Source organism: Aotus nancymaae, unplaced genomic scaffold (genome assembly GCF_030222135.1).
Source record: "Aotus nancymaae isolate 86718 unplaced genomic scaffold, 86718_ANA_hifiasm-v0.15.2.pri h1tg000007l, whole genome shotgun sequence".
Taxonomy (NCBI): domain Eukaryota; kingdom Metazoa; phylum Chordata; class Mammalia; order Primates; family Aotidae; genus Aotus; species Aotus nancymaae.
The window spans coordinates 37704086-37731943 of NW_026988418.1; the positions used below are offsets into that span (position 1 = coordinate 37704086).

The 27858-nt window shown below is 38.8% G+C and overlaps 1 protein-coding gene across 1 annotated transcript; it reads right to left on the reverse strand.

Annotated features, from left to right (window-relative positions):
* Nucleotides 1–27813, reverse strand: CRYZ (crystallin zeta). The gene is made up of 9 exons (XM_064372512.1): nucleotides 27695–27813; nucleotides 20129–20252; nucleotides 18541–18693; nucleotides 14990–15153; nucleotides 10410–10461; nucleotides 5443–5592; nucleotides 2513–2614; nucleotides 2310–2405; nucleotides 1–1867 (listed from the first exon to the last, which is right to left on the reverse strand). Exons 2-9 carry the CDS (start codon nucleotides 20237–20239, stop codon nucleotides 1706–1708), a joined length of 990 nt encoding a protein of 329 aa, XP_064228582.1. The 5' UTR covers nucleotides 20240–20252; nucleotides 27695–27813; the 3' UTR covers nucleotides 1–1705.
* Between the last annotated feature and the right edge of the window lie 45 nt (nucleotides 27814–27858).

The window sequence follows — 27858 nt, forward strand, 5'->3', positions numbered from 1 at the left end:
CTGAGTGAAACAATGCTTGTTTATTATACAGGTTATTCTCTACTTTTCATCAAGAACAGGCACTACTATGCAGTAGCCCTAAGGCCACAGGCACCACCCATGTAGTGAATGCAGTGGGCTGAAAGTCGGGACAAGACTAGAACTACACAGATTTATGCAGAGAACATACCCAGTGCTACATATTCATAAATATGGTATGAATACATACAGTTTGGCTAGTTTTGCCTTCAAGATTAACTGAACTGTATCAATGTATTGTGAAGTGTTAAATCATCTGTATGCTTTAATTCTTTCTATAGATGAGGCAAAGGTACAAACAGATTAAACTGACTTTTGCAGAATAATTAGTCTTTTACCTTGTGGCATGGAAAGGAATCCTCCATTTTAGGATGCACATAAAATGCTAGCCTATATTGGTGACATTGCTTTAACACTTTTTTTTTAGTGTTATTTTACAGGACAGTTAACCTATAAAAGAAAGAGTGGATAAAGTTGGAAAATGCTAATAGCAAAAACACTTCAGCCATGGCACATACAGCCAGAAGCCAATGATATCCTTCAACTATAAAAATCAGCTGTGTTTTCTGTCTAGTATTGAGGCAGAATTCCATGTTCAAGCCAGAAATTGTCATTCAACAGGACAAATCAGGTCAAAACAATCAGTCACATAATGTAAGAAGACAAAAGGATGTGCTCATGTGAAGAAAAACAAAAACAACCAGCAGCCAAACTTTTTATTTTCCTGAACATAGTATTGATGGCAAGACTGCTAAGAAGTCATCACTGTATTTAATTTAGATAAAGGTTTCCAGCATAGAACACTGTTAAGAAGTGACTGTGAGGAGCTATGCAGAAGTGATAAGAGGCAAATACTATAAAAGCTAGAAAAGCAAGTTTTAATTTTCCATAGATTTTATTATACATTATGTTATGAGACAAATGCAGATCATTAATTTATCAAATTTGTGAGCTTATTAATTTCAACAAAAATATATGACCCTCACCACACAAACAGATAACTCTAAATTTACTGTGAAAATCTAATCAATTGAGAAGTATTACCTATTTGGAGACTGTGTATTATATCAAAGATAAAGCTCCTGTTCCAACAGAACAAATGGAGTCATTGGCAGCCAACCAACAATGAAGTGAATATTCTAACATTTGGGAAAATACTGAGAAAACTAATAAATTGTCCTGGACATTATTTATTCTTGCCTTTACAAAGGATTTATAGATCCAAGTAAGATTAGTTTAGAATAGAGGTTTTTTAGTCCAAAAAGTGTTCAAAGTCCAATACAGTCATGGCTAATCAGAGACTACAGAACCTTTAGAAAGGTAAGTAGGATTGAAAACCCTTGGAAACTGAGCAGTCTTATTGTGAACTAGCATGTTTTAATCAAAGGTATGGAATTAATCAAGCATCAATTAAGAATTACTGGAATGCACCCTCATGCCAAATGACCACTAACATGCTATTTCCTACGATGATGACTCCTTGATTTACGACAGAGGGCATAAAAAAAATATTGCTAGCTATACAATGAATTTTACTCTTCTGCCTCTGCTCTCCAAATAAAAATCTTATTTTTTCATATAAGAAACTCACTGAATTGAATGTTAATTAAAGAAAACATAGGGTAAGTCCAACGAGGGGAAAGACAATACCTCTAATTACGTAGGAAATCCATGAAATAATTAATCATCATAAGAGAAGAATCATTTTTCCCGTAGCCCCACTGCCATGAATGATATTTTCATGAGCCTGAGCCACCTTCTCCAGTGGATATTGAGAACCTATTACAGGTTTCAACCAACCAATTTCCATTCCAGCTTGAAGGGCTGCTGCATATTGCTGAAATTCCTCCTAAGAAAAAGAAAAACAAATTAATTTTTGTAGTGGACTATACGATTTAATTTTCAGAAGCATTAAAAAAACTTCAGGATCTAAGAGTTATACCATAAAGAGTCTCTTACAAATGTGTGACTTTTGTCAACTTGTCCAGAACTATAGAAAAAGTAGTTATCTACAGGGTAACCATGAGTCCCATCTGCCTGGGACAGTGTTAGTGTACAAAATACCTATCGTCCTGAAATAATTATTAGTATCACATTTCTCTCTCAAAAGGTATGCTTACTTGGATAATAAATTATATTGTCACCCTAGCTGTCCTTCTGGTGACTAATCCTTACCAACTCCCTCTAGTCATATAACTAAGTTTAACATCTACTTAAACTTTCAGTTTGCCTCAATAGGCAAACTGTACCAGTGTGTAAGTTAGCAAAATCAGAAGTACTTCTTATCCTACCTTGGTTGTGGCAAAGAGAGTAACTCCAATTATACTCGACTCCTTTGTCATGGTGTCCCGTGGGTTTATTTCAATAGTACCTCTGTTGCCAACAACCTAATATGAAAAGCAGCAAGTCTACAGTTAAGATTACTGCAAAATAGTGTTAAATTGTGGTAAAACATTAAAGTGGTAAAAGAAAAAAAAAGAAAAGGAATACTTACTACCACTCGTCCTCCTTGTGACAGAAGACTCAAATCTTTATTAAGATTTACATTAGCTAACATTTCAATAATTACATCAATTCCTTTCTCACCAACATATGTCTACATAACAAAAGAGAAATGCAGAGTAAGACAAGTGAAAAACTGTAAAATAGCTACTATCTGTACAATATATTATAGAAATATGTTTCAAATGATATACAAATGTTACATCTTTGAGACCAACAATGTAATTTTCAAATAATTTAGTTATATAATTATGATATAATTCCAAGTTACCAGCCAGAACATCTAAAATGATAAAGATTTGTACGAAATACATTGCTGAAATGAAATAAAACTTGCCTGGAATTTTCAGGTGCTAGACTCAATTTGAGTGTAAAATACTTTTCCTTAGCTGAAAATTTTCTATCTTTAAAATGAAGCTTCATAAAGAAACAACAAATTAAAAGTCCCAAAACTGCAGGGGCCTCCCATGTTTATTAAAAAACAAAAAACAAAAGAAAATATCATTAGCTTTTTGGTTTTACATAATTTTTGCTGTTTTGGAGAATTTGGTTTTGTTCTAAATGGTTTATAATCTGTTTGACACACTAACTCTTTTCTTTTGGCATCTTGGATGTTGGCTGCTAGCTCTTACAAAAAGCTACACATATCTACATTAAATTTATTTTATTTTAACACGAACACAAGAATGAATCCCTGTGCCAGGGATTATACTAGGTACCAGGAATGCAAAGAAAAACATAGGGAGCTCAAAAGAAAACTAGTGAGAAAGGTGGGAATACTACAGTCATAACTATAATTTAATGGGCTAAGTAACACATTTGCAGAAATAAACCACAGATTACAGAGAAAAAAGGTTAAGATTTGATTGCCTGCCATGGTTAGAGAACGTTCCACAGAGATGATGACCTGGGCCCTGAGGGATGAATAGGAGTTTCCTAAGCCAAAAGAAAGGAAGATGAGCAAGGGGAAGCTAGACCTGAGGCCAACTCAGTCTGGGCCAAATAAACAGAAAAGCAAAGATGGAGAGGACTGAGAACACAAGGACTGAAATACAAGCAAGGCTGAAATGTGTAATCAGTTAAGGAGTAGTGGCAGGGAGAGAAAGAGGTAGGAGAGAGGAGACTGCAAGTTGGGACAGATAGTAAAAACACAGTGAATGCCATGTGAAAGGATTTGGATTTTTTTTTTTTAACAGGTATTCATTACTGCATGTGCAAGTACAGTAGGGAACAGAGAGACAAAAATCCTCTCCTCATAGAGCTTCCATTTTAGTTATTTCTGGAGATTTTTTAAAAGAGGGAGACCACAGCAAAGATAAAAGGGGATATCAGCTCAGTTATGAAAAAGTCAAGGCTGGAGAAACTGAGGCCTAAACTAAGTTACTGTGGTGAGTGGAATGGAGATAAGGAAACACATTTGAGAGACACATCAGAGATGAAACTGATACAATGCGGTGACCAACTTGCTGGGTGGGAGGGAGAATGATAATTAAGAGACAAGAAAAATAAATAGAGTGAGGGTTTCTGACTTGGGTGACCAGATGAGTAGCAATGCCTAGCAGGTTGATGGGAGCATGAAGGAATTGAACTCAGGACAAAGATAGTTTTGGAAATCCATAGCATATGGGTAGTAAGGAAGCCACAGGAGTATATGAGACTGATCAGGGTGAAAGTCTAGCACCAGGGAAGATGAGAGGCCAAGTGAAAACAACCTAAGGAATATGAGTATTAAATAAGATGAAGAGGAGGGAGATTGAAAGTGAAAAGTCAGGAAAGTAAGAAGAGAATCTGTTTCAAGGAAAAGCAGTCAGGGTCATAAGCTCCTGAAAAATCAAACAGGATGAGGCCTGAGAGAAGACCAGCAGACTGTTAATTAGGAGCTTCTCAGGAAAGCAGTATAAAAACTTGGGCTATAAGCAAAACTGCAGTGAGAAGTGGTTGAAGGTAAAGAAGTAAAAGCAATAAATACTACATTTTCAAGAAGTTTTGTGGGAAAGGGAAGGAGAGAAAGGGGTTGAGATAAAGGTTAAGATAATTTTTTGAGAATTGGAGACACTTAAGCAGGAGTCAGTGGAAGCTCCTAAGACCTCATGGTCCTAAAATTAGATTATCGTTAAACAAAAACCATACTCTTATAATAACGGGCCATTTTTCATCTTTGTGAATATTCTTGGATAATGGTATCAGCAGTGAGTGCTAGATCTTAGGTTCCCCAGACTTATAACAAAGAAGTGCTTTTGCTCAGCTTTTTAGCAAGATGATTGCCATAAAGGTAATAAACTCTCACTCCTATTTTTTCCTTCATTTGTAATGATCTAGTTTACACAGTACTCAATATTTGGGAAATTCTAATCTCCCTAACATGAGGAAGTGGTTGAGGATTAGTAAAGCAATAAGTGTTTAGCAAATTGCTACTATAGTACAAGTGGAGAAATTCAGAATCTGCTTGAATTGTTAAATGCAGCAACTAACTAAATGCCGCCTCACCACTTGGGATACAGTAGTGATTATTCCTCCAAAGCATCCAGGTAACAAATGAACTTTATTCCCTGGGCCACACAGATCCAGTTTGTAATCTATGGATATTTCACTTTCCATGGAGAATTCACGTCAAGCTGCAAATACAAAGCTGCAGCTTTACTTAATGTTATTTGCATTAAAAATCAATTTTTATTGCTATAAGATTCTAGAGAAGCTATATTCTCTTTAATACACATAAACAACACAAAAATGACAGTGAAGGTTTAAAAATTAGACATCTCTGCTTTTTAAATAAAGTTTTAAAACACTCATAAAAATATATCTAAGCAGTGAAAAAAGGAAGCAAACAACTTTAAGGGAGTAGTTGGTTAAAAATGTATTAAAAATCATGCAAGTGTCCAAGAAACAGTTTGACTTTCATAAAATGGTAAAAAATTTTACCTTAATTTTATCGATATAATTAACTTCTCTGTGATTGAACACTTCATGGGCTCCATTTTGCAGAACAACCTTTTGTCCTTCCTCAGTACCAGCAGTGCCCAAAACCTTTAAGCCATAAGCTCTAGCAATTTGACATGCTGCTAATCCAACCTGAAAAACAAATATAACCCAATAGTTATATATTCTCTACATTCCTGCAAACTCTTATTAAATACATACAATGAACTTAAGATTCCTATAGGACCTATCCTAACTTTAAGCAACTTAAGAGTGTAAATGAAGCAATAAGTAAAGAAGAAATAAGAAAAATAGCTCTCAATTAAGAACATTTAAAATATTCTAGGTACCTTACTAAATACTTTCTATATATTGCTTTATTTTCTCCTCACAATGACCCTATAAAGTAGATACTGTTATTGTCCCTATTCTACAGATAAGAAAGTTGAAGCTTCAAATTATAAGTAACTTGGACAAGTCACATACAGAGATGGGAACAGGAGCTAGACCAGTCTGACTGCAGAACCTGAGTTTTTAACCACTGCATCAAGATGTTTGTAGGATTTGAAGATAATGATCAGAACATGCTCTCTGACTTCTCTGTGCATACAAAATTCTAAATAACAAATTTAAGGCCTCCACCATTTAAGTGGAAGAGACAGGTATATGGGCAAATTAACTAATTCATCCATATGGTGAATGTTTATTAAGTGTTTACGCCGTACTAGATGTGGTACTTAATGTAAGAAAGAAACTTATATTCTAAGGGTGGAGGAAGATAATAGTCATATGAACAAATGACTGAATAAAATAAATTCAGGAAATAAAAGTGCTAAGAAAAAATAAAACTGGCTGCTGGGTTAGAGGGATAAGAAAAGGGACTATTTAGGCCATCAGGAAGGGCCACTCTGAAAAAATGAGACCCGAAAAAAGTGAGGAACAAGCCACAAGAACATTGGGTCAGTCACGTGGAGGGTGCTATGGGCACAGTGAATGGCCATGGTAACCTGGGGAAGTGGGAATGCAGTTAGGGTCAAAGAACAGAAAAAGGGGCAGCGTGGCTCAGGGAGGGAGCATGTGCGAAAGAGTGGAAGACGAGGCCAGTAAAGGTGAGTCACACAGGATCTGAGGGGTGAAGGTAGAGGCTTCCGAGTATATTTAAAACTATGCAGAACCACTGGAGAGCTTAAACCAGGAAATGATCTGGTTGACTCAGGCTTTAAAAAGGTCGCTCCAGTTACATGTGAGGCACAAAGAGGGTGGTGAGGAAAATGGGAGGGAGAAGATCAGTTTGTAGTTGTTAGAACAGTCTAGATAAGATATGAAGCTGGCTTGAACAAAGGTGGTAGCACTGGAAAAAATAAAAACAAATGGGACTTCCTCACAGATTCAATGTAGGAGATGAGGAAAAAAGAAAAATATAGGATATCTCCTATGTCTTTGGCCAGATTAACTGGGTAGAGTAACTGAGGAGAAAACCGGAGAGCACTAAGTTTGTGAAAATCTCCAGATTTCACTTTGCCAAGTGTGGTGGTACATGCCTGTAATCCCAGCTATGTGGGAGGTTGAGGCGGGAGGATCACTTGGGCCCAGGAGTTTGAGGAGTTTGAGGTTGCAGTGATCACACCACTGCACTCCAGCCTGGGAAACAGAGCAAGACCCTGTCTCTAAAAAATAAACACAAAAGAATCACTTAGAACATGCTGAGCTGCACAGTGCTCATCTACTTAAAGGTGAAGATATTCAGCAGTCAGTTGAATATGAGTATGGACTCAAAAGCATCCAGTTGAAGATATACATTAGAGATTCATTATCTTACAGATGGCATTTAAAGCCAAAGGATTAGGTGGAACATGGTGGTTCATGCCTGTAATCCTAGCACTTTGGGAGGCTGAGGTAGGTGAATCACCTGGGGTCAGGAGTTGGAGACCAGCCTGGTCAACCTGACGAAACTCCATCTCTATTAAAAATACAAAAATTAGCCAGGCAGGGTGGCATGCACCTGTAATCCCAGCTACACGGGAGGCTGAGGCAGGAGAATCACTTAAGTCAGGGAGGTGGAGGTTGCAGTGAGCCGAGATTGCAACACTGCACTGCAGCCTGGGTGAGTGCAGGCTCTGTCTCAAAAAAAAAGAAAAAACAGTCACAGGATTGTAAGAAATCACTAGAATACCAAATGAATGTGCTTAGTATAAAAGAGAAATGAAAGTAATTTAAGAATATAGACAAAAGAGCAATTATTGAGGCCGGGCACGGTGGCTCAAGCCTGTAATCCCAGCACTTTGGGAGGCCGAGGCGGGTGGATCACGAGGTCAAGAGATCGAGACCATCCTGGTCAATATGGTGAAACCCCGTCTCTACTAAAAATACAAAAAATTAGCTGGGCATAGGGGTGCATGCCTGTAATCCCAGCTACTCAGGAGGCTGAGGCAGGAGAATTGCCTGAACCCAGGAAGCAGAGGTTGCGGTGAGCTGAGATCGCGCCATTGCACTCCAGCCTGGGTAACAAGAGCGAAACTCCGTCTCAAAAAAAAAAAAAAAAAGAGCAATTATTTAAATAACAATACTATGAAATATGTTTGATTAGATGACAAATGTTGGTACAAATAAGAGTCACAAACATTTAGAGCAAGGTTTCCCAAACTTGGCACTATTGACATTTTGGGCTATTGACATTTTGGGCTAGATAATTCTTTGATGTGGGAGAGTATGCCACGTGTTGAAAGATATCTACCCTCTAGATGCCAGAACCCCTTCTCCAAGTTGTGACAATAAAATATGTCTTCAGATATTATCAAATGTCCCAGGACGGAAGGAGAAATGTTGCAAAATCACCTGCTACTCATAACCAGTGATTTACATGGAGGACTGGGTTGGGCAAGAAAAGAATTACGATGAAAAATAATGATAGAAACTTTGGAACAGACTCCCAGGCCTGAAATGGACTGTAAAGATTTTGGTCCATGGGAATAATGAGGCTGAACTCAGCCAGGTTACAGCAGGAATTTGGTTTAACTGAAATAAAAAATACATGGAACTCACTGTCTGATAGAAGAGAGAGACATCCAATTAGATAAAACACAATCTACTATGGGGTGGGCACAAGTGATTTTCAACTTTAATTTTCAAATTTAAATAAAAGACCTCTAATAAAACTAACCTTTAAAATGCTAATGTAAATACATCTCGTTACGTTCTAACTGTTTTAAAAGCACACTCAATAGCTCTTTTAAAGGCATTCTAATTCTATTCTTGTCAACAATTATAACAGCTATACTCCTTCGACAGATTATGCACCATTATGTGTCAACTATTTTTCTTCTACTTACTTTGCTTACACTAAAATAGGGCACTCCCCACCAACATATCTGGATAATAACTGTGTTCATAAATTCCATACCATTTTAAACACACAACATAATCCCACAGGAATCTGAATTAAATGAGAACAGAAACTACAAACAGAAGCAAGGCAAAACCCAGTACTGTTTCCCTCTGATAGGACAGGGAGGATCAGAAGCGCTTCACACACCAGGTCGCCAGCCTATCCCTGCCAGCCAAGGATTTAACAAACTCAGCCAGCTCAGAGAACAGTGTGGATTTTACCTTAAAAAAATCATGGTGAAGCAACTGGGCTTTTTACAAGAGGGTAAAGGGAATATAAAGAGATTTTCTTTAAACTCTCCTCTCCTCTTCCTACTGAAATCTTTCCCTTCTGTACAGAGCACAAGGTTAGCTCTCTGAAAGCCAGGACAATTTAAATAAATGTATGTGTTTGACAGACCCTTTAGTTATTTAAAATAGCTTCTTCAGTGAAGTCAAAAAATGGGAGTTTTGGACAAGGTACATCTGTCATATTTTCTCAAGCCCCATAAAGACAATCCTGGTGTTTTTTAATAAATTGTCTGATCTGTGAAATCCTTTAGAATTACCTATTTGAAGTATAGTAAGCTAGGTGTGAAACCTCGTGATTCATCTACCTAAAGAAACAGAGTGACAAAAAGGACTGAAACTACCTGGCCACTTTTAAAGGTAAATTCACATTTTCAGGATACCACTCATTATTCAGGGGACAATGTGCCATTTAATAGGTTACTTCTTTCAATCTACTCTCCAGAATACACAACGCTCTGAAAGGGTTAACCAGCTTCCCCAAAGCAAGCATCTAGCCCCAGGCTTTTTATTTTTAAAATGCAAAATCTTATCTCCAAAATTTCCAAAGCATCCACTGATAGAGTTCATGTGAATTTCTCGTTAAATTCTAACTGCAGAGCTCTCTCTAACTCTTCCCTCTAAGCTCCTGAGAGGCAGATTGGCAGCTAGTTTCTTGAAGAGGCTTCTGACAGCCCTGTGTTGGGTGATTTCACTGAAGGGCTTATTTTATTATAAGTTCTGAGTCCTCCTCCCGCATTCCCCACATTAGCATTTTCAGCCATGGGTTGTGGTGTTAAGGACAGGGCTGTAAACAGTGCACTCCCTGAATGTCATCAAAGCGCAGCAGGCCAGCAGAGGAAGGGAGATAGAAAGGACTAAGAATTCACAGTGTGGCTTTACAGCGCTGTCTGGGCAACACAGGTAAGCTTTAATGAGCCTTAGTTTCCTTATCTAAGAGAATATGGAATTAATATCAACCTTTGAAAACTGTTTAAAATTCTAAATAAATATTCTTATAACATGCTACTTGAAGGCAAAAACAAGGCGAGTTTATCTTAGTCCACACCCAATATGGGTGGAAAATCTATTATATTTTTGATGGGGTTCTCTGTAGAATTTATTAACCAAGAAATGCTAAACTCATGAAAAAGCATCACCTTCAGAAGACCAAAATCAAAAAAGTTTTACTACATAAAGACAAAAAGCAGCTTTGACTGTATTTATAAATCTGGCTTTTAAAAATGACCAGAGGAACTATAATGTGAAACCCACAAACCCAAGCTTGTTTAAAAATACATTTAAAAAAAAATACTTACTCCTCCACTCGCCCCGTGAACCAGAACACTTTCTCCAGCTTTCACACGGGCACTGCAAGAGAAAGCATGTTATATCACCTTATTTTCTGAAGCTAATTAATCTCGGGTGTTTCATCATCTTTAAGGAATTTTTACTTTTAGTCTGGCTGACACTGACACAAAGAGCAAATGCAACCTGATATATAGCCCCAAATATTCCCTAAGCTCCACAGAATAAACAAAGCCCTCAATTCATTTATTCCTTTAATAAATATTTACTGGGAGTCTTTATGTGCCAGGCACTATGCTGGACACTGGGATCACTATGTGGTACTACTCCTGAGTGGCTACAGTCCTTGTGGGTCATGATGTGAAACTGCGGAGCCTAGAGGATCTGGAATCTCTCATTCCCATATATTCCTACAGACAGGGCCTCAAAGCAGGTTTATCATAGCTCAGTCTTTATTCTGTGATCTAGAGTAATGCCCAAGTAACACAGTAGCTAGGCTGTTTTTTGCCCGGGAAAAAAGGTATGATTTTTTCTTCTTCATGTTTTTGAACTCCCATTTCAGAAAGCAATGCTGAGTCAGCAAAGGTCAGAGAGTAGGAAATGCAATAAATCCTATCAAAAAGATTGCCTTGTCATCCCCTAAAATGTCCAGATCCTCTAGTGAAATGGCATATTCTTTCTACTTCTGGTTCACATGACTACTTTTCTAGTACATACTGAAAAGACGGAACATGCAGCAAGGAATGAGGGGATGCCTCACTACTCCACATGGAAAGTGCCAATGTCACAAGCCAGCAGATGCTATGAGATCTGGATCTGATTCTCAGGGTGGATCTCTCACTTCCTAGAACAATGTGGGGTGGTCACACTGCAGAGACATTATGGAACATTATGCTCCATCTGGGAATGAGAACACAGTAACTGGAGTCCCGCTCCCAGCTGTGCCCCAACAGCTGAGAAGTGGCAACAATGAGCAGTAAGTGAAACTTTCTCCCACACTCTTGCTCGGAGCTAAGGGGACTGAAGACAGTAAGTTAAACTGAAGGTTTGAATAATAAATCGAGAGAACTCTTACCAAAAAACTAACATTTTAAAAGTAAAATATAAACACAAGGGGCTAGGATAACTAATGTTAAGCTATGGGATATGAAGTACTTCCCAGTGAAATTAAAAAAAAATTATTATAAGATGCCCCTGAAACACTAAAGACACATTGTCATAAATCCCTGGGCCTGGGGTAAGGGGATAAAAAGCAAGCAAATCCCTGGGGGAATCCTTACGTAGAGTTGCTGTGACACTGAATTTTATGTGTCAACTTGACTGGGCCAAGGAACCCAATAGTTGTTCCAACATTACTCTGGATGTTTCTGCAACAGGGTTTTGTTTTGTTTTTTAAATGAGATTAACACTGTAATAGCTGAATTTTTTGTAAAGCAGATGACCCTCTAGAAATGTGAGTGGCTTCATCTAATCAGTTGAAGGCCTTTCTTCTCAAAGACTGACCTCCAGTGAGCAAGAGGAAATTCAGCCAGCAAACTTTCTGTGGACTTAAATTGCAACTCTTCCTTGTGTCTCCAGCCCGCTGGGCCACTCCAACAAATTTTAGACTCGCCAGTCCTTCTCAATTTCGTGGGCCAACTCTTTAAAATAAATCAGTCAGTGAGTGTGTGTGTGTGTGTGTGTGTGTGTGTGTGTACAGACAGACTGATTCTGAGACAGGCAGACAGACAGACATACATCCTGCTGTTTGTTTCTCTGGAGAACCCTGACAAATACAGTCATTCTCCCTGGTGCTCATAGCACTCAGCCTGGCCTTCCATGCCACTGTCCCCTACCATCTACTAGTCACTGAAGACTCTAAGACCTGGCACATAGGCTTTCTCTTCCACCTCAAATCCAGCTCCAATTAAGGAGATTCAGCATTCCTCAGAAAGAAAATCAAGCACCACAATTCCTGAATTTTCCTCTACTTTAGTCACTCTCTCCCAGGGCTATAAATACCAGCAACCATTCTACCTGAGAAATATCGGATGCCAATAAGCAATATTATGACAGTAATCTATCCTAATTCTGAAAACCCGTATTCTCTCAAAACCTTTCTTCTACTATGCAGAGATCACTGACTCTAGACAGCTCCATTTCTGCCCACTTGCTGCTCCTGGCCTTCCTTCTGTCCCTACTCGGCCTGGAACCCACAGAAGACTGCCCAATCTCCTCTCCCCTCACCTTCTGTGCTCTCATTTCCTTTATACTGTTCCATTTTGCCACCAATATTCCAGCCCTGGATTAATGTTCAAATCTAACTTCCTTGATACTTTATCCAAATGGCTAAGTATTATAGAAAAAAAAATCACATGACCATGCATTTTGGTGCCACTTCAGCTCTGATTCTTAAAAAATCACTTAGCCTCCTACTTAATTGTGAAAAGTGAGGCAATCACAGATAAGCGCCTTCAACACTCCACCTCCCCACTCAAATGTTTCCATAAGTATGTCATCTTTACCCCTCCTGGGTTTTACAGATGAGCTGTCCTTTCCGTACTGGAAGCCAATCTCTCTACCTATGTCCTAAGTCCTCTCCATCTTACCTTATGCAGATCTTGCTCCATCTGTAAATATGTTCAAGTCTTGTCTATCCTTTAAAAAGATCCTTTTTTTCCCACAAACTCTCCTCAAGTAACCTTCAATTCTCTCTTCCTTGTCTCCTCCATTTTTAAAAGAATAGTCTCCGTTCAAGGAATTGATTTCCTCTTCCTGCCTCAATTCACTCAGTCAAGCTCTTCCCACCATTCTATTGAAAAGAAGCTGACTAAAGTCACCATGACCTCCTTATTTTTGAGCCCAACTGTTATATTTTTCTGAACAGACCTCTGTGTTGCATTTGACAGCTGGCCTAACTCCTTAGTAGAAATATCAACTGCCATTCCTAAGGCTGCTAGCAGTGATTGTGTACTTACCCTGTGCCAGCCCTGTACTAAGAACTTTATACACATTACCTCCAAGTAATTCTTACCACACTCTAGCAGGCAGGTGCTGTTATTACCTATGTTTCTCAAATCAGTGAACTGCACCTGAGATGGTTAAGTAGCTTAAGGTCACACAACTAGTACCGTGTGAAGACACTAACCCAGGCCTTTCTGTCTTCAAAGCCCATGCATTTACTGGATGCTTAAGGGATACCATGACCTCTAGATTCTGCCAGCCGTGGGATCCTTTTTCTCTGACTACATTCTTAAATGGTGATGTTCATGAGGGTTCTATTTTCACTCCAGTGTTCTCACTTCCTGAGGGATTTCAACCACTTTTCATCTTGTCAATTCTTACCTACAGGCTGATATCCCCAAATTTTTATCTCCAGTCTTCAAGCTTCAGACTTTTTTATCCAACAGGCTACTGAACTTCTCCTTTAGGGTGTGTCTCTGACAATTTCAAATCCAAAACTGAACACAGCTTCCCTTTGAAACTTTCTCCTTTTTTTTGTCACAGTTAAACAAGACCCAAGCTAGAAAGCTAGACTACTCTTAAGCTCTTCCTCTCTCTCATTCTCTACCTGCAAATAATCACCAAATACCCCTGATTTTACCACCACTAAATAGTTATTCTTCCCTTTCTACTTACTTCTTCCACCATAACCCTTGCTCTGGTCCATAAGGATTTTGTCTAGTGGAGACTCCTATAAGATACTCCAATCTCTCTCTCTCCACTCCTATCCTCAAATCCGTCCTACACACAGCAGATACATGATCTCAATAAAACACAAACATGACAATAGCAGTCTCCTGAATAAAGCATTTCATTAACTCCAATCCCTTACAGAGCAAGGGACGAGCTCTATAATCTATCTTTTACCATCTGAATTCTATCTCCTTGATGACAGCTAACATTCATTGAGAGATTACTCTGTTCCAACTTTATTCTTCACTATGCTTTCTCTTGAAATCTCCTAACAAAATCAAGTTTCTATAGCTGTTCCCATACACCATACTGTTTTTCCTCATACTATTCCCATTGTCTAGAATGTCCTCTCTCCTTCCAGCTACCCTTGCTCAGGTGAATTCACTCTGACGCTTTTCAAGTACTTAGTAGATAGGATTAAAATATAGATTCTAAGGTACCAGCCATGGAAACTAACCAGAGGGTCTGGGGTAGGGCCCTAAAGTATACTATTAAATTGCTGCCTAGATGATTCTAATGGATAACAAGATTTTGAACAATGGCTTTAAAACAGTGTAAGTCTCACACCTTGCCAGGAAGGCCTACCTCATCACCACAGGCACATGCCTTCTGAGCCCATACATCCCTATGTACGTGTCCACCACTGTACCTTCCACATTATACATACACATGACCACTCTTATGTCATTTCCCTTACTAGACTATGGGCATCTTGAAGACAGTGTTTGCTCTTCTTTGTATCTTCAGAGATTAGCACAATCCCCCAAATTCATACTTTCCGTTCTATAAATGTTTCATGATAAGTAACTGGTAACCAAAAATGATGAACAGATGGATGCACAGACAGCTAGAAGGAAAGCAGTTAACACTGTCCTCTTTTGGCACCGGTCATAAAATTGACAGCATGTGTTATTACCTGTGGATCAGAGCTCGATAAGCAGTAAAATATGGGATACCGATGGCAGCTCCTTGTTTAAAGTCCAGCTTTTCAGGCAGTTTGTAAACAGTATGGTCTGCTGCAAGAGCGTACTCTGCATAGCCCCCAGAGATCGTGCTGCTAGTGAAAACTCTGTCACCTTTCTAGGGGAAGACAAAAATGAATAAATGCAGGAGGACTAAAAAATTCTGTCAAAATAGGTATAATCCTTTATAGCAAGAAATAAGTATTTATATATCGTTCTCTCTATATAGAGTTTCATATAAATAATTTTAAAATATTGAACATTTAAAATGTTTATTAGTGGGAATGAATGGGAAGAAAATCTAAGGAAAATAGGAAAAAATAAGAAAAGGAAGAAGAAACTTCCCTGAATGGCATTATGATGGTGTTGATGGCTCAGCTCCATAAAGAGCTTGCTATGTCAGGCACTGCATTAAGTGTCTCTGGAGTGTTAACTAATTTCATCTTCACAACAGCCAGTGAGGTGGGCACGTTTATTATCTAAAGCAATCTCTGCTACACAGATGAGGAAACTGAGGTACAAAGAAGCAGTAACTTCCTCAGATCAAGCAGTTAGTAAATGGCAGCGAACATAAACTGTTATTTTTGCCCAAAATGCTAGGCAGAAGAAACAAATAAAATGTGAATTTTCTTCTGCACACCAAACACCTATTCCAAATCTTGTCCCTGAGCTTCCTCACCCCAGCATTGCCATTACTCCTCATGCAAACACCCAAAGGCAGAAAACCATGCTAGGACCCCAACAGCAGGATGAGCCAGGACAGGCTTCTTCACTTGTCACGGCACCAGAAACACAGTAAAGTCACAACAAATGTCTGTTGGACCTCACTATTAAAAAGCAGCTGGGTGACTGAGGTTGAAGTAATGCCCTAACCAGGCATTATCGGTCCAGTGTAAGATTTGCACACTAGGGAAAATTAGGCTGCCCACCGTAACCACCTGCCTTAACTCCTCCTTCTCAAAAAAAAAAAGTAAATATTCCTTAGAATAGGCAAATTATTAAGGCAATGACTTCTCAGTATACTTCAATTGAAATCTGAAAAGGCAGAAATGCTATGATAGAATGAAGACAAAAAAAGCTTCAAAAGGCATCCAAGAGTCAAAGATAAGTGCCAGCACTTAATATGGTTGCCTAGAAATGTCGAATATGATGAAGTGAATATTAATACTGTTTTTACAGCCTAAAAAACTTGTTGAATAGATTTCAATGTAATTCAAACATGTACTGAGAATATACTACATAGAAAGCATTATTTCAAGTTATGTGAGGGATAGCAATACCCCTGTCCCTAACCTCAAGCATCCTAGACTCTAGGAGGAGAGAAAAGCAAAGGGCAGAAAAAATTATAAAGCAAAGCAAACATGATGAACCACTGAATATAGACAGAAGAAAAAGAAATTACTTCTAAGTAGAGGAAATTAGGAATGGCTTTATTGAGAAGCTAATAATTGGGGTAAGTCTTGAAGAACAGGACAAGATTTTGAAAACTAGAACAAGGAAGAGTCATTTTGAGTGAAGGAAACAAAATTGGCAAAAAGATAGGGACAGGAATAAATGCCAAGAAATTAGCAGCATTTACTACCAATGAGTAAGTAGATTAATGTGTGGTATGTAACCATTTCAGGGGTAAAATGAAAAGAAATTGAAGCTAAAGTGTAAAATCCTTTGAATCTATGTTTAAAAGTTTCAATTTAATTCTGTCAAGTAGAAGAACCAATATGAACAAAAACACAGGGGTGAGAGGCCTGGGATGTGCAGGGAAGGACAGAGAGTTCACTACTGAAGAATAAACCACACTGTGAGGAGGAGTGGGAGGTAAGAATGGAAACATAGATGGGAGAGAGCATGAAGCAATCTTATTTCACAGCAACCAGGAATTTTAACAGTCTCCCTGAAATCTACAAGACATGGATGCAAGAATGAAAACAGAGGTGTAAAACAATCAGAATTAAATTCTATAAAACAATTCATTCTAGAGTAAGGATGAATTCCAGGGGAAAAGAGAAAGTTAAGTGTCTATTATATAAATCCAGGTCAAGGGTGTAGTTAAGTAGGTAAGAGAGCCTGAACTAAACTACAGGCAGTGGAAATGGAAAGGAGAGAGAAAACAGTTCCAATAAAGTAAAGCCAGGAGTAAGCCTCAAACCCCAGAAGTCACCAAGACAGTCAGACAAGAGAGGCACTATCGGCAGTGAGAAAAGATAAGCTCGGTTTCAGGCACATTTTGCAAGACATTTCTGGAGTCTGACCATGTGAGTCCAGTGTCTCCAACAGAACTCTCTGTAAAGATAGAAATGTTCACATCTGCACTGTCCAGCAGGGTGGCCACTGGACACAGGAGGCTATTAAGCATTTGAAATGTTGCTAGAGTGACTCAGGAACTGAATTTTCAATATAAATTTAAGTTGAATTTTAAATTGCCACATGTGGCTAGTGGCTACTGTTTTGGACAGCACAGATCCAGAACTTAGCAGAAAACTCTATGCTAAAGATGTAACGTGATAATGGCAACGAAGGGCGTGTATGAGATTATGGAAAAGGTACAGAATACAGAAAGTGGAGTTTTAAATAGGGACTGCGAGCCCCAGGAAACACCAAGATTTGAGAAATATCCAGAAAAAAGAGAGGCCTCAAAATGGAGGCCCAGAAAGGAAGGGGAGAGGAGAACAGGAGAAAATAATGTCACGGAAGCTGCAGAAAAACAGTTTTTTTGAAGAAAAAGTTAAGTGGCTGTGTCAAATGTCACAGAAAAGTCAAGAAAGACAATGACATAAAAGGGCCCATTAACTCCAGCAATACAGAGGCCATTAGTGACATTAGCAAGAATCCTTTCAGTGGAGCTATGGGGGCAGAAGCCAGGCTGCCACAGGCTAAGGACTGAAAAGCTGTGTGAATTTGCCAGTCTTCCTGTGAGGGGCACCATAATCTTCTCCATCAACCTCATTTTGGTAAGGTGCTGCCAAAGTTGAGAAGATCAAGGAATTGTGAGGAAAGATGCTAGGACATGAGTCTACTATGAATATGTCTTTTGATCTGGATCATAGCACTTTCATTGACTGAGTCAGAGCTCCAAAACTGTATAGTGACCTTGCATTTTTTTCACATTTTACTTATTTTTCAAAAGCATTAACTTGCCCTTTATGAAGCGAAATGTATAAAGGGAATTAAAAATTATGTTAGCTTTTGTATCATCAAGAGTTAGGAAGTAGTCTAACTTCCTTGTTTGTTTTCTTTCCGTACATATTTCTATTAAATCAAAAAAATCACAGTTCATTCTGTGGGGACATGAAGATCCAGAAATTACTCAGCACCTATTTACAACAATGTAAACAAATAAGGCCTCTGGATAAAATGTAATTTCTTTTTTGACTAGAGGAGTCCCCCAAGTGGCAGAAATTGTGTAATGGGGCCTTTTAAAACCGTAAATAGGATGCATTTGAAAGCTATGTTCAAGTATTTTAAGAAAATAAATTAAGCCAAAATAGAAATATTAAAAATGCAATACCTTGAAAGCAGATGCATTATCTCCAACAGCTTCTATCACCCCAGCCACATCTGAGCCAGGAGTATAGGGTAAGAGTGGTTTCCTACTATAAGTACCAGAGCGAATGTATGTCTCCACGGGATTGACACCACATGCATGAACCTTGATTAGAACCTGCAGTGACAATGTATTTTAGTTCACAGAAAGAATTTAGGCATTCATTCAGCCTTATGCAAGGACTGTGCTGATTGTGGAGGCCATGAAATGGGAGAAAACAAAACAAAATAAGTGCTTGCCTTCAACGAACTCACACTCCAGTTTTACAAGCTAACATAAACTGACGTGACAGAATGGCTTATGTACTGTATTAAAAACCTTCTGGGGAAAATTGTGAAAGAAATATTTAAGGGAATATGAGGCAGAGACCTCTGCGTGTTCATCAAACTCGTTTTCTCCTTTTCCTGGGTACACAGTAAGAGCAGTGCTTCTTTGCCTCCCTCATGGTTATGGGTAGCCAAGTGACTGAGTTTTAGCCAATGGAATGTTAGCAAAAGTGATAGCAGACACTTGCAGGCCTGACCCATTAAAACTTCCTAGCCCAATCACACTGTGCTTTTCCTCTTTCCATGGAGATCCTGGAAGAGAGAGGTTGGGTGACAGAGCCACATTAAAGAAGCAGCTGAGTCCCTAAGTCACTGCTGGAGAACAGATACACACCCACATTTGAGAACTTTTAAATTCAGTGTATAAGACATAATTATCTGTGGCTGAACCATTGCATTTTTAAGTTACAGCAATTGTAGGAGCTAATTTTACCTTAACACAGAATGATTACCTCTGGTATAAGCGTAAGGGAAGGCTTCATAAAGGAAGTAGTATTTGAGTTAGGGTTTAAAAGATAAGGAGAAATTCTTTAGAAATGATAGGAAAAGGATATTTCAGGTAAAAAAATTACATGTGCAAAGACAGAGGAATGAAAAAGTGTCTTAGAGAACTGGATAAAATCTGATGTTGTTACAGCACCGTATCTCTATATGGAGAGGGAGTGATGAGAAATAAATTTGTAAAGATAGGTTATAGCCAAATTGTAAAACCTCTCATAGGCTTGCTAAGAAAAGTGGACTTGGGACGCTTTGAGGGTGTAGTAATAAAAATACATAATTTTAAATCAACAGTATATTGTTAAAGTCATTGGAGAGGATTAAACTGTATACTTAAATTCTTATGAATCACACATGAAAAAGCATGAATGCAAAAGAAAATTGTTTTCTCAGCATGCACAAAATAAAAATCATGAATGTTTGTAAGAGAATAACTTATTCAAAACTCCATATGTGTCCGTTCAGAAAAATCCAATTATTGCCCTACATAGATCACTCCATACATCAAAAATTTTCTTATAACCAGAGATTATTCCTTTTCATACATCTACTTCACTAATTATCAGATTTATGTTCACTTTATCAACATCCATATGTATATGTTGTATGAATTCCATCCTAATTCGATGTCTTTAAAAATCATTGTGAGTCTGCTTCTTTTGAGTACTATGTGCAGGAGACTCACACTCAGTGTAATTGTGGCCTCAATAAAGTAATTTTATTTCTACCTGATGGTCTTTTGGAATCGGTACTGCAACATCCAGCTGCAGTTTCAGGACTTCTGGTCCACCAAATTCAAAAACTCTAATTGCTCTCATCAACTTCTGTCCGGTTGCCATAGTGATCTAGATACTAAGAAAGAAAAAAAATTAATGTATTGTCATATTGTATCTAGGATATCACCATGTTTGTACCCCCTGGAGGGAACACATCAAATAACTTTTTCAAATAACAATTTAAATCATGAACTTACCACTGATCTCATTTCATGTTTAAGGACCTTTCATCTTACAAATCCCTCAGCTACAAAGCAAAATACTTCATGCTACTTCCTATAGGGATTCAGTGCCTTCAACAAAGGACTCAAACACGCAAACAAAAACATCTGGATAGACATAGCATGATACATATTTAGGTTTTCTTTTGTGTAAGCTTGGGTTGCAATATCTTAGAAATTTTATGAGTTTAGTTTTATTAACATTAAGTAAACTGACGTCCTTTTGTTAGATTATGAAATATTTCAAACATTTACCTGACACCCAGTGTATTGGTTAATTTTCATACTGCTATGAAGAAGTACTCAAGACTGGATAATTTATAAAGGAAAGAGGTTGAATGGACTCACAGTTCCACATGGCTAGAGAAGTCTCACAATCATGGCTGAAGGCAAAGGAGAAGCAATGGCATGTCTTATATGGTGGTGGACAAGAGAGCATATGCAGGGGCATTCCCCTTTAAAAAACTATCAGATCTTGTGAGACTTATTCACTATCACTAGAATAGCATGAGGCCCTCCTTCCCCCATGACTCAATTACTTCCTACCAGGTGCCTCCCATGACACATGGGAATTATGGGAGCTATAATTCAAGATGAGATTTGGGTGGGAATATAGCCACACCATATCATTCCATCCCTGGACCCTCCCAAATCTCATGTCCTCACATTTCAAAACCAATTATGCCTTCCCAACAGTCCCCCAAAATCTTAACTCATTTTGGCATGAACTCAAAAGTTCACAGTCCAAAGTCTCATTGGAGACAAGGCAAGTCCCTTCTGCCTATCAGCCTGTAAAATCAAAAGCAAGTTAGTTACTTCCTAGATACAATGGGGTTACAGGCAATGGGTAAATATAGCCATTCCAAATGGAAGAAATTGACCAAAACAAAGGGGCTACAGGTTCCATGCAAGTCTGAAATCCAGCAGGGCAGTCAAATCTTAAAGCTACAAAATTACCTCTTTTGACTCCATGTCTCACATCAGGTCACTCTGATAAAAGAGGTAGATTCCCATGGTCTTGGGCAGCTCTATCCCTGTGGCTTTGCAGGATAAATTAGCCTCCCTGCTTGCTGCTTTCATGGGCTGGCATTGAGTGTCTGCAGCCTTTCCAGGCACACAGTGCAAGCTGTCAGTGCATCTACCATTCTGGGTTCTGGAGGATAGTGGTCCTCTTCTCATAGCTACACTAGGCAGTGCCCCAGTAGGGACTCTGTGCAGGGGCTCCCAGCCCACATTTCCTTTCCACACTGCCCTAACAGAGTTTTCCATGAGGGCTCTGTCCCTGTAGCATACCTCTAACTGGACATCCAGGCATTTCCCCACATCCTCTGAAATCTAGGTGGAGGTTCCCAAACCTCAATTCTTGCCTTCTGTGTACTAGTAGGCCCAAGACTACATGTACGCCTCAGAGGCTTGGGGCTTGCACCCTCTGAAAAAATGGCCTGATCGTATGTTGGCCCTTTTTAGCCAAGGCTGGCATGCAGGATACCAAGTCCCTAGGCTGCACACAGCATGGAGTCCCTGGGCCTGGCCCAGCAAACCATTTTTTCCCTCCTAGACCTCTGGGCCTGTGATGGGAGAGGCTGCCACAAAGGTCTCTGACATGCCCTGGAGACATTTTCCCCATTCCATTATGTTGGTGATTAACATTTGGCTCCTCCTTACTTAGGTAAGTTTCTGTAGCTGGCTTGAATTTCTCCTCAGAAAATAGGTTTTTCTTTTCTATTGCATCTTCAGGCTGCAAACTTTCTAAACTTTTATGCTCTGTTTTCCTTTTAAAGATAACTTCCAATTCCAAACCATATCTTTATGAATACATAAGACTAAATGCTTTTAACAATGCCCAAGTCACCTCTTGAATGCTTTGCTGCTTAGAAATTTCTTCTGCCAGATACCCTAAATCATTTCTCTCAACTTCGAAGTTCCATAGATGTCTAGGGCAGGGGCAAAATGCCACCAGTCTCTTTGCTATAACATAACAAGAGTCACCTTTGCTCCAGTTCCTAACAAGTCATCTCCATCTGAGACCAACTCAGCCTAGACTTTATTGTCTGTATCACTATCAGCATTTTGGTCAAAGCCATTCAACAAGTCTCTAGGCAGTTCCAAACTTTCCCACATCTTCCTGTCTTCTGAGCCCTCCAAACTGTTCCAACTTTTGCCTGTTACTCAGTTCTGAAGTCACTTCCACATTTTTGGGTATCTTTGCCACAATACCCCGCTCTAATGGTACCAATTTACTGTATTTGTTCATTTTCATATTGTTATGAAGAAATATCTGAGACTGAGTACAGTTTATAAAGGAAAGATGTTTAATGGATTCACAGTTCTATATGGCTAAGGAGACCTCACAATCATGGCAGAAGGCAAAGGAGAAACAAAGACACAATTTACATGGCGGCAGACAAGAGAGTGTGTGCAGAGGAACTCCCCTTTACAAAACCATCAGATCTCATGAGATTTATTCACTATCATGTGAATAGCATGAAAGACCTGCTGCATGACTGCATTACCTCCCCTCCAGGTCCCTGCCATGACACATGGGAATTATGGGAGCTACAATTCAAGATGAGGTTTGGGTGGGGACACAGCCAAACCATATTATCCAGTTTTAACAAACCTTAGCATTTTAAAAACCTAAAGCATTATAGATGTAATTGAAGACTAGTGTACTAATAACCAAACCTGCCTCCGGCCCTTTAGTCACCTTTCAAGAGGTGACTATAACCACAAATTCAGTGCTCATCATTCCCAAGCATTTAATACCACTTCTACATGTGTATGGAATATTAAATAATATATGTTATTGTTTTGCATGTTTTCAAACTTTATATAGTTTAAGAAATATAAAAATCTCAAAAACTTAATGCTGAAAGGAAAAAGCAAATTTGGATTTGAAAAAGAATTCCACAATTTGCTTTTTCCTTTCAGCATTAAGCTCTTGAGATTTATCAATGTTGAAACACTTGGCTTTATGTAGTTCATTCATTTTAACAAAAGGTGAAAAACATCAAAAACTAAAAACAATGCACCATATGCAATCTTTTGTAAATTACAAGTAGCATGTCTAACCTTTCTGTCCTACCAATGTTAATGTCAAATGAAATGAAAACTCAAAGTTAATATAAACTATAAAAAGGCAAATAACATTTGTACAGAAAATTATATGATCTTAGAAAATCTTCTGTACCTGTAAAGATATAATCAAAGGGTTTTAACTATATCTCCATACTTTTATTTGTGGGTTATCGTAATTTCTTGAAATCAACCAAATAGTATTAGATTCTGCCATCACCTAAAACATCTTCCTCAACCACAAAAAGTTTAAACATTAAAGAGAGTTGCAGAAACCAGGACCTGATATTAAAGAATTCAGACATTCACTGCATCAGAACTTCACACAGGACTACTCAGAATTGAGCCCATATTGGCTAAAAAATGTCATTCCACATTTCCACATACAGCAATTGGGGGCAGGGGGTGGAATCAAAAGTATTTTAGTAGTGTTATTGATATAAAATTCCTGATATAATTAATCAAAAGTTTGTGTCATTTTAAAACCCTTAAAATGATTTAACACAGTGTCTAGCATAAAGGAGAAAGTGACATTTCCAAAGGTTGTTTAGTGCAACCCAAAGTAAAACCCAAAGGTTGCACTTTAGAACAGCTTGGCAGTCTCTGACCGGGAGGTGATCTGTCAGAGGGCAGGGCTGGGAAAAAACAGCCCAGTCCTACCCAGCAATCCCACCATTGTACTTCCATTCAGGTCTCCACTCAAGCCGAGAATTTCTTAGACAAGGAAGTGAAAGCATCAAAAAAATGAAAAAGAAAAAGTTTGCCCAGATCAGAGTTTTCCATGGTAGATATAAGAACATAGAGGTTTTTGTTTTGTTTTCTTGTTTGTTTGTTTGTTTTTGGTTTGTTTTCCACATGGTGTTATGGAAAGAGCAGGTTTTGGAATATGCGGCTCTAGGTGTGAGTCCCAGCTCTATCATGTAGGAGCCACATGGTCTTGGACAAAGCAGTCAACCTTTTGGTCTCAGTTTCCTTATCTGAAGTTTAGGCTCCCACTGAGAGTTACATGCTAGAGACATGGCAAGCACCAAGCACAGAACTTAGTAAACATGAGCTCTTGTATATAGTAGACATCATTTTTTTTCCCTCTATTGTTCTTTTCAATTTCTGAATCATAAGGATTGCCTGAGCCTAGAAGATCGAAGCCAGCCTGGGCAACATGGTGAAATGCCATCTCTACAAAAATTAAAATAAAAAAAAAATTAGCTGGGTGTGGTGGCAAGCACCAGTGGTCCCAGCTACTTAGGAGGCTGAGGTGGCAGAATCGTTTGAGTCCAGGAAGTTGAGGCTGCAGTGAGTCATGATTGTGCCACTGCACCACTCCAGCCTCGGTGACAAAGTGAGACCCTGTCTCAAAAAAATAATAAAAATAAAAAATAAAAAGGCAGAGTAGTGAAATCATTGAAATGTTATTTAAAAATACATACTCTATAGTTCTATAATCATCTTTAATTTAATATAATGATATTTACAGGACTCTGTCAAAACAAGCTCTTATTCTCAAAGAATTCAGTCTAGAAGATGACTTAAACAAAACATTAATACCAAACATTGATTGTTACCCAATGTGTATTTTTCTGAACCTTAAATGTACATAAAGCAGTGTGTTAGAGAACACAAAGAGCAAGGAGAAAATGCCCCATGCTGCCCCTACCTTCTGTAAGCTGAGTGCTCTCTCTCATACCTACACACATACCCTATGACGAGCTTGTTTTTTTTTCATTTTCAATATCTACTTACTTCCTACCTATGTATTTCTTTCAAACACTCATATCTCATGACTACCATAAAATATTTAATAATAAAAGTAAAATTACTCTGAAATAGGATCTGTATCTCCCCCCTACCCCCACATTTTGGCATTGGCTAAGTTGAGAGAAAGGAATAAAGGAAGGAGAATTACCCTTCCTACTGGATTTGGAAGACTCACCTGCTTTGCCCAGTACTATACTGCCACAGTAGCCTATCGGGCTGGTAAAGTGATGCAGTATGTATGGCCTGACCATACTATCTCCTACTTTGCTTCTGCTGATCTTATTTCACACTGAGCCTCTAGCATTCTGATGGATCAGGCTCCAACCTGCACTCGTTGCCTTTGAACTCACCTATCCACGGGATCATCATATCCTTCATAATGATGAAGCAAGTCAGACGAGATTATAAAAAGAATAAAAGAACGTGGCATACTAATAGTAAATAGGATAATACTTAAACTCCTGTAATACCTCATTTCTTCTAAAAAGCATAAGTCTTCCACCTCCATTGATACAACTATTTTCACAACAGGTGGAGAAGTTAAACTATTATTTTATGCAGAAGTAAAAATAAAATCACCATCCATTTTATGGATGAGGAAATATCTCAAGAGGTTAAGAGACTTGGCCAGGGTCACATAGAAGCAAAGCTAGAACCCAAGTCCTATACTTAAATGGTGTTAGCTGACTTTTTTTTAACTTTATTTACAATCCTTTTCATCTCACCCTTTGAAATGTTAGCATATAAGACCTTTTACTTCATAAACTTTATAATAGTAATAGTGAGGCAGACTGAGCTAGAAAATGTGAAATCAAACTAACCTGCAGGTAGAATCACATATTTTATGACTAAGGCATCCTTAGAGTTTGAAATCTCTCAAATGCCCACTAAGTCAGGGAATGCTGCAGAAATACAAAGTACATGATTCTATTTTTAAAAATTAATAAAAAAAATTACTGCCTAGCATTGGAGCCTTGTGGACAGGACAGGCCTTTCCACTGCATGAGGCCTTTCTATTTATCAAATAAAATTTTTTTAAAACTTAGAGTTCCTTGGTTTAATTTTTGGTTTTACTTTTTACCTCTGAAAGGTTGCCAATAGGCCTTACGAATCTAGGAAATAGGAAACCCAGCATCCTTCCTCCAACGGTGATCTTTTCCTCGCTATGCTTGTATCCATTTGATAAATTAAAGGAATTGGGAAAACGTTAATATATTTTAACATAGGATGAACAGATCAACTCACAAAGCCAGAGCAAAGGAACATTATGAGACAAAAGCAAAAGTAAAATTAAATAAGAAATTTGGCAAGAATTTTAAATATTGAAAACTTAGAAAAAGAAAAAAATTGAAAACCTAGAAAAAGAATCATTGTAAAATGTTCTGCTGCTAATAAAAAATGACTCATGTGAGCATATGGTTTATTATTCTTAACCCAGAAATATAAAAAAGGCAAGAATTAACAAGTGGTCAGAGAAAGTCTCTTCTTGGCTGTGTGATCTCGTCAGGTCACTTCTGCTCATTTGTGATAGGACAGGGTATGAAGAGGGGAGGAGTTTAGGAGCTGATTCCGGACCCCTCCAGGTTCCATGATCTTATGGAACAGGACAGTCTGTTCCCTAGCGTTGGAAGAGTAGAGCTCGGAGAGATTTGCTGCTGAATCTGCGCTAACCAGACACGGAGACACAGTGGCTTCAGTGGAACTCTTACACCAATTTCCATTAGCTATGGACAAGCATTCCAAACTTTAGCCTTTAAACGGTTTAATCATTGACACACCTTCCCTGGTCACTGAGTCTCCTCTAGAAACTCAGTATAAACATCCAAAGATGTGTTAATAGAGTGTTTCGTAATTTTGTTTTGAAGATTATTCTAGGTGGGGGGGCCTCACAGGTCAATAAAACCATACATTTCTCTCGAAAGTAGACTGCAATCCTGTTGGGAAAGCTGGAGGAAGATCGGGCGGAGAGCTCCGGGAAACCTTTAATTGTGGGAACCCAGGAGAAAAAAATCCCCTACAACTGGGCTGTGGGAAGGGGTCTGGGCAGACTGCTGCGCGCTGCTGCAGGAATCCCCAAACCCAGGCACAGAATACAGGAAAAATCAAGCAGGTGACTGGAGAGGGGTGCAGCGTGACATTGGGGGTCGGGGAGTACGGGGTGGGGTGGAGACTGGGCAGGGGTAATGCCAACGGACGCCTCTTGGTGTAGTAGCCTAAACTCAGAGCCTAAACGCATGACCAGGGCTAGGAGTCCAGGACCAGAAAGCAAAACGCCCTACTTGATTTATGGACCGGAACTTGCAGCCCCTGGAGGAGAATGGCTTAGATCTAGAGCTCTTTATGCACTAGTTCTCGGGGAGGACAGAGGGCAGGAAAGGAGTGCAGCTAGAATCTTTGGTTCCACTTGGACGAGCAATGGGGAGATTCACTGACTGAACAGCTAAGGAGACTTTTTAAAACCACTTACCAGAATCTAGAGTGGGAATTAAAATCTGCGAGGGCTTCTTCAGATTCCACAGAAGGAGGCCTTCCACATCAACTTTTGCAGGCTCCGCCTAGAGCGTGCTCCACCCCCAGGCGAAGGCCCGAGACGCTCCCAAATTCAGAACGACGAGGAAGTTTGGACCTTTC

Coding starts and splice junctions, on each gene's coding strand:
- CRYZ (XM_064372512.1), bottom strand. CDS start 20,239: ATGGCAACCGGACAGAAGTTGATGAGAGCAATTAGAGTTTTTGAATTT. Junction 10,462..14,989: donor TATCGAGCTCTGATCCACAG/GTAATAACACAT, acceptor TTTCTCTTGCAG/TGCCCGTGTGAAAGCTGGAG. Junction 1,868..2,309: donor CTCTCTTTGCCACAACCAAG/GTAGGATAAGAA, acceptor TCTTTTTCTTAG/GAGGAATTTCAGCAATATGC.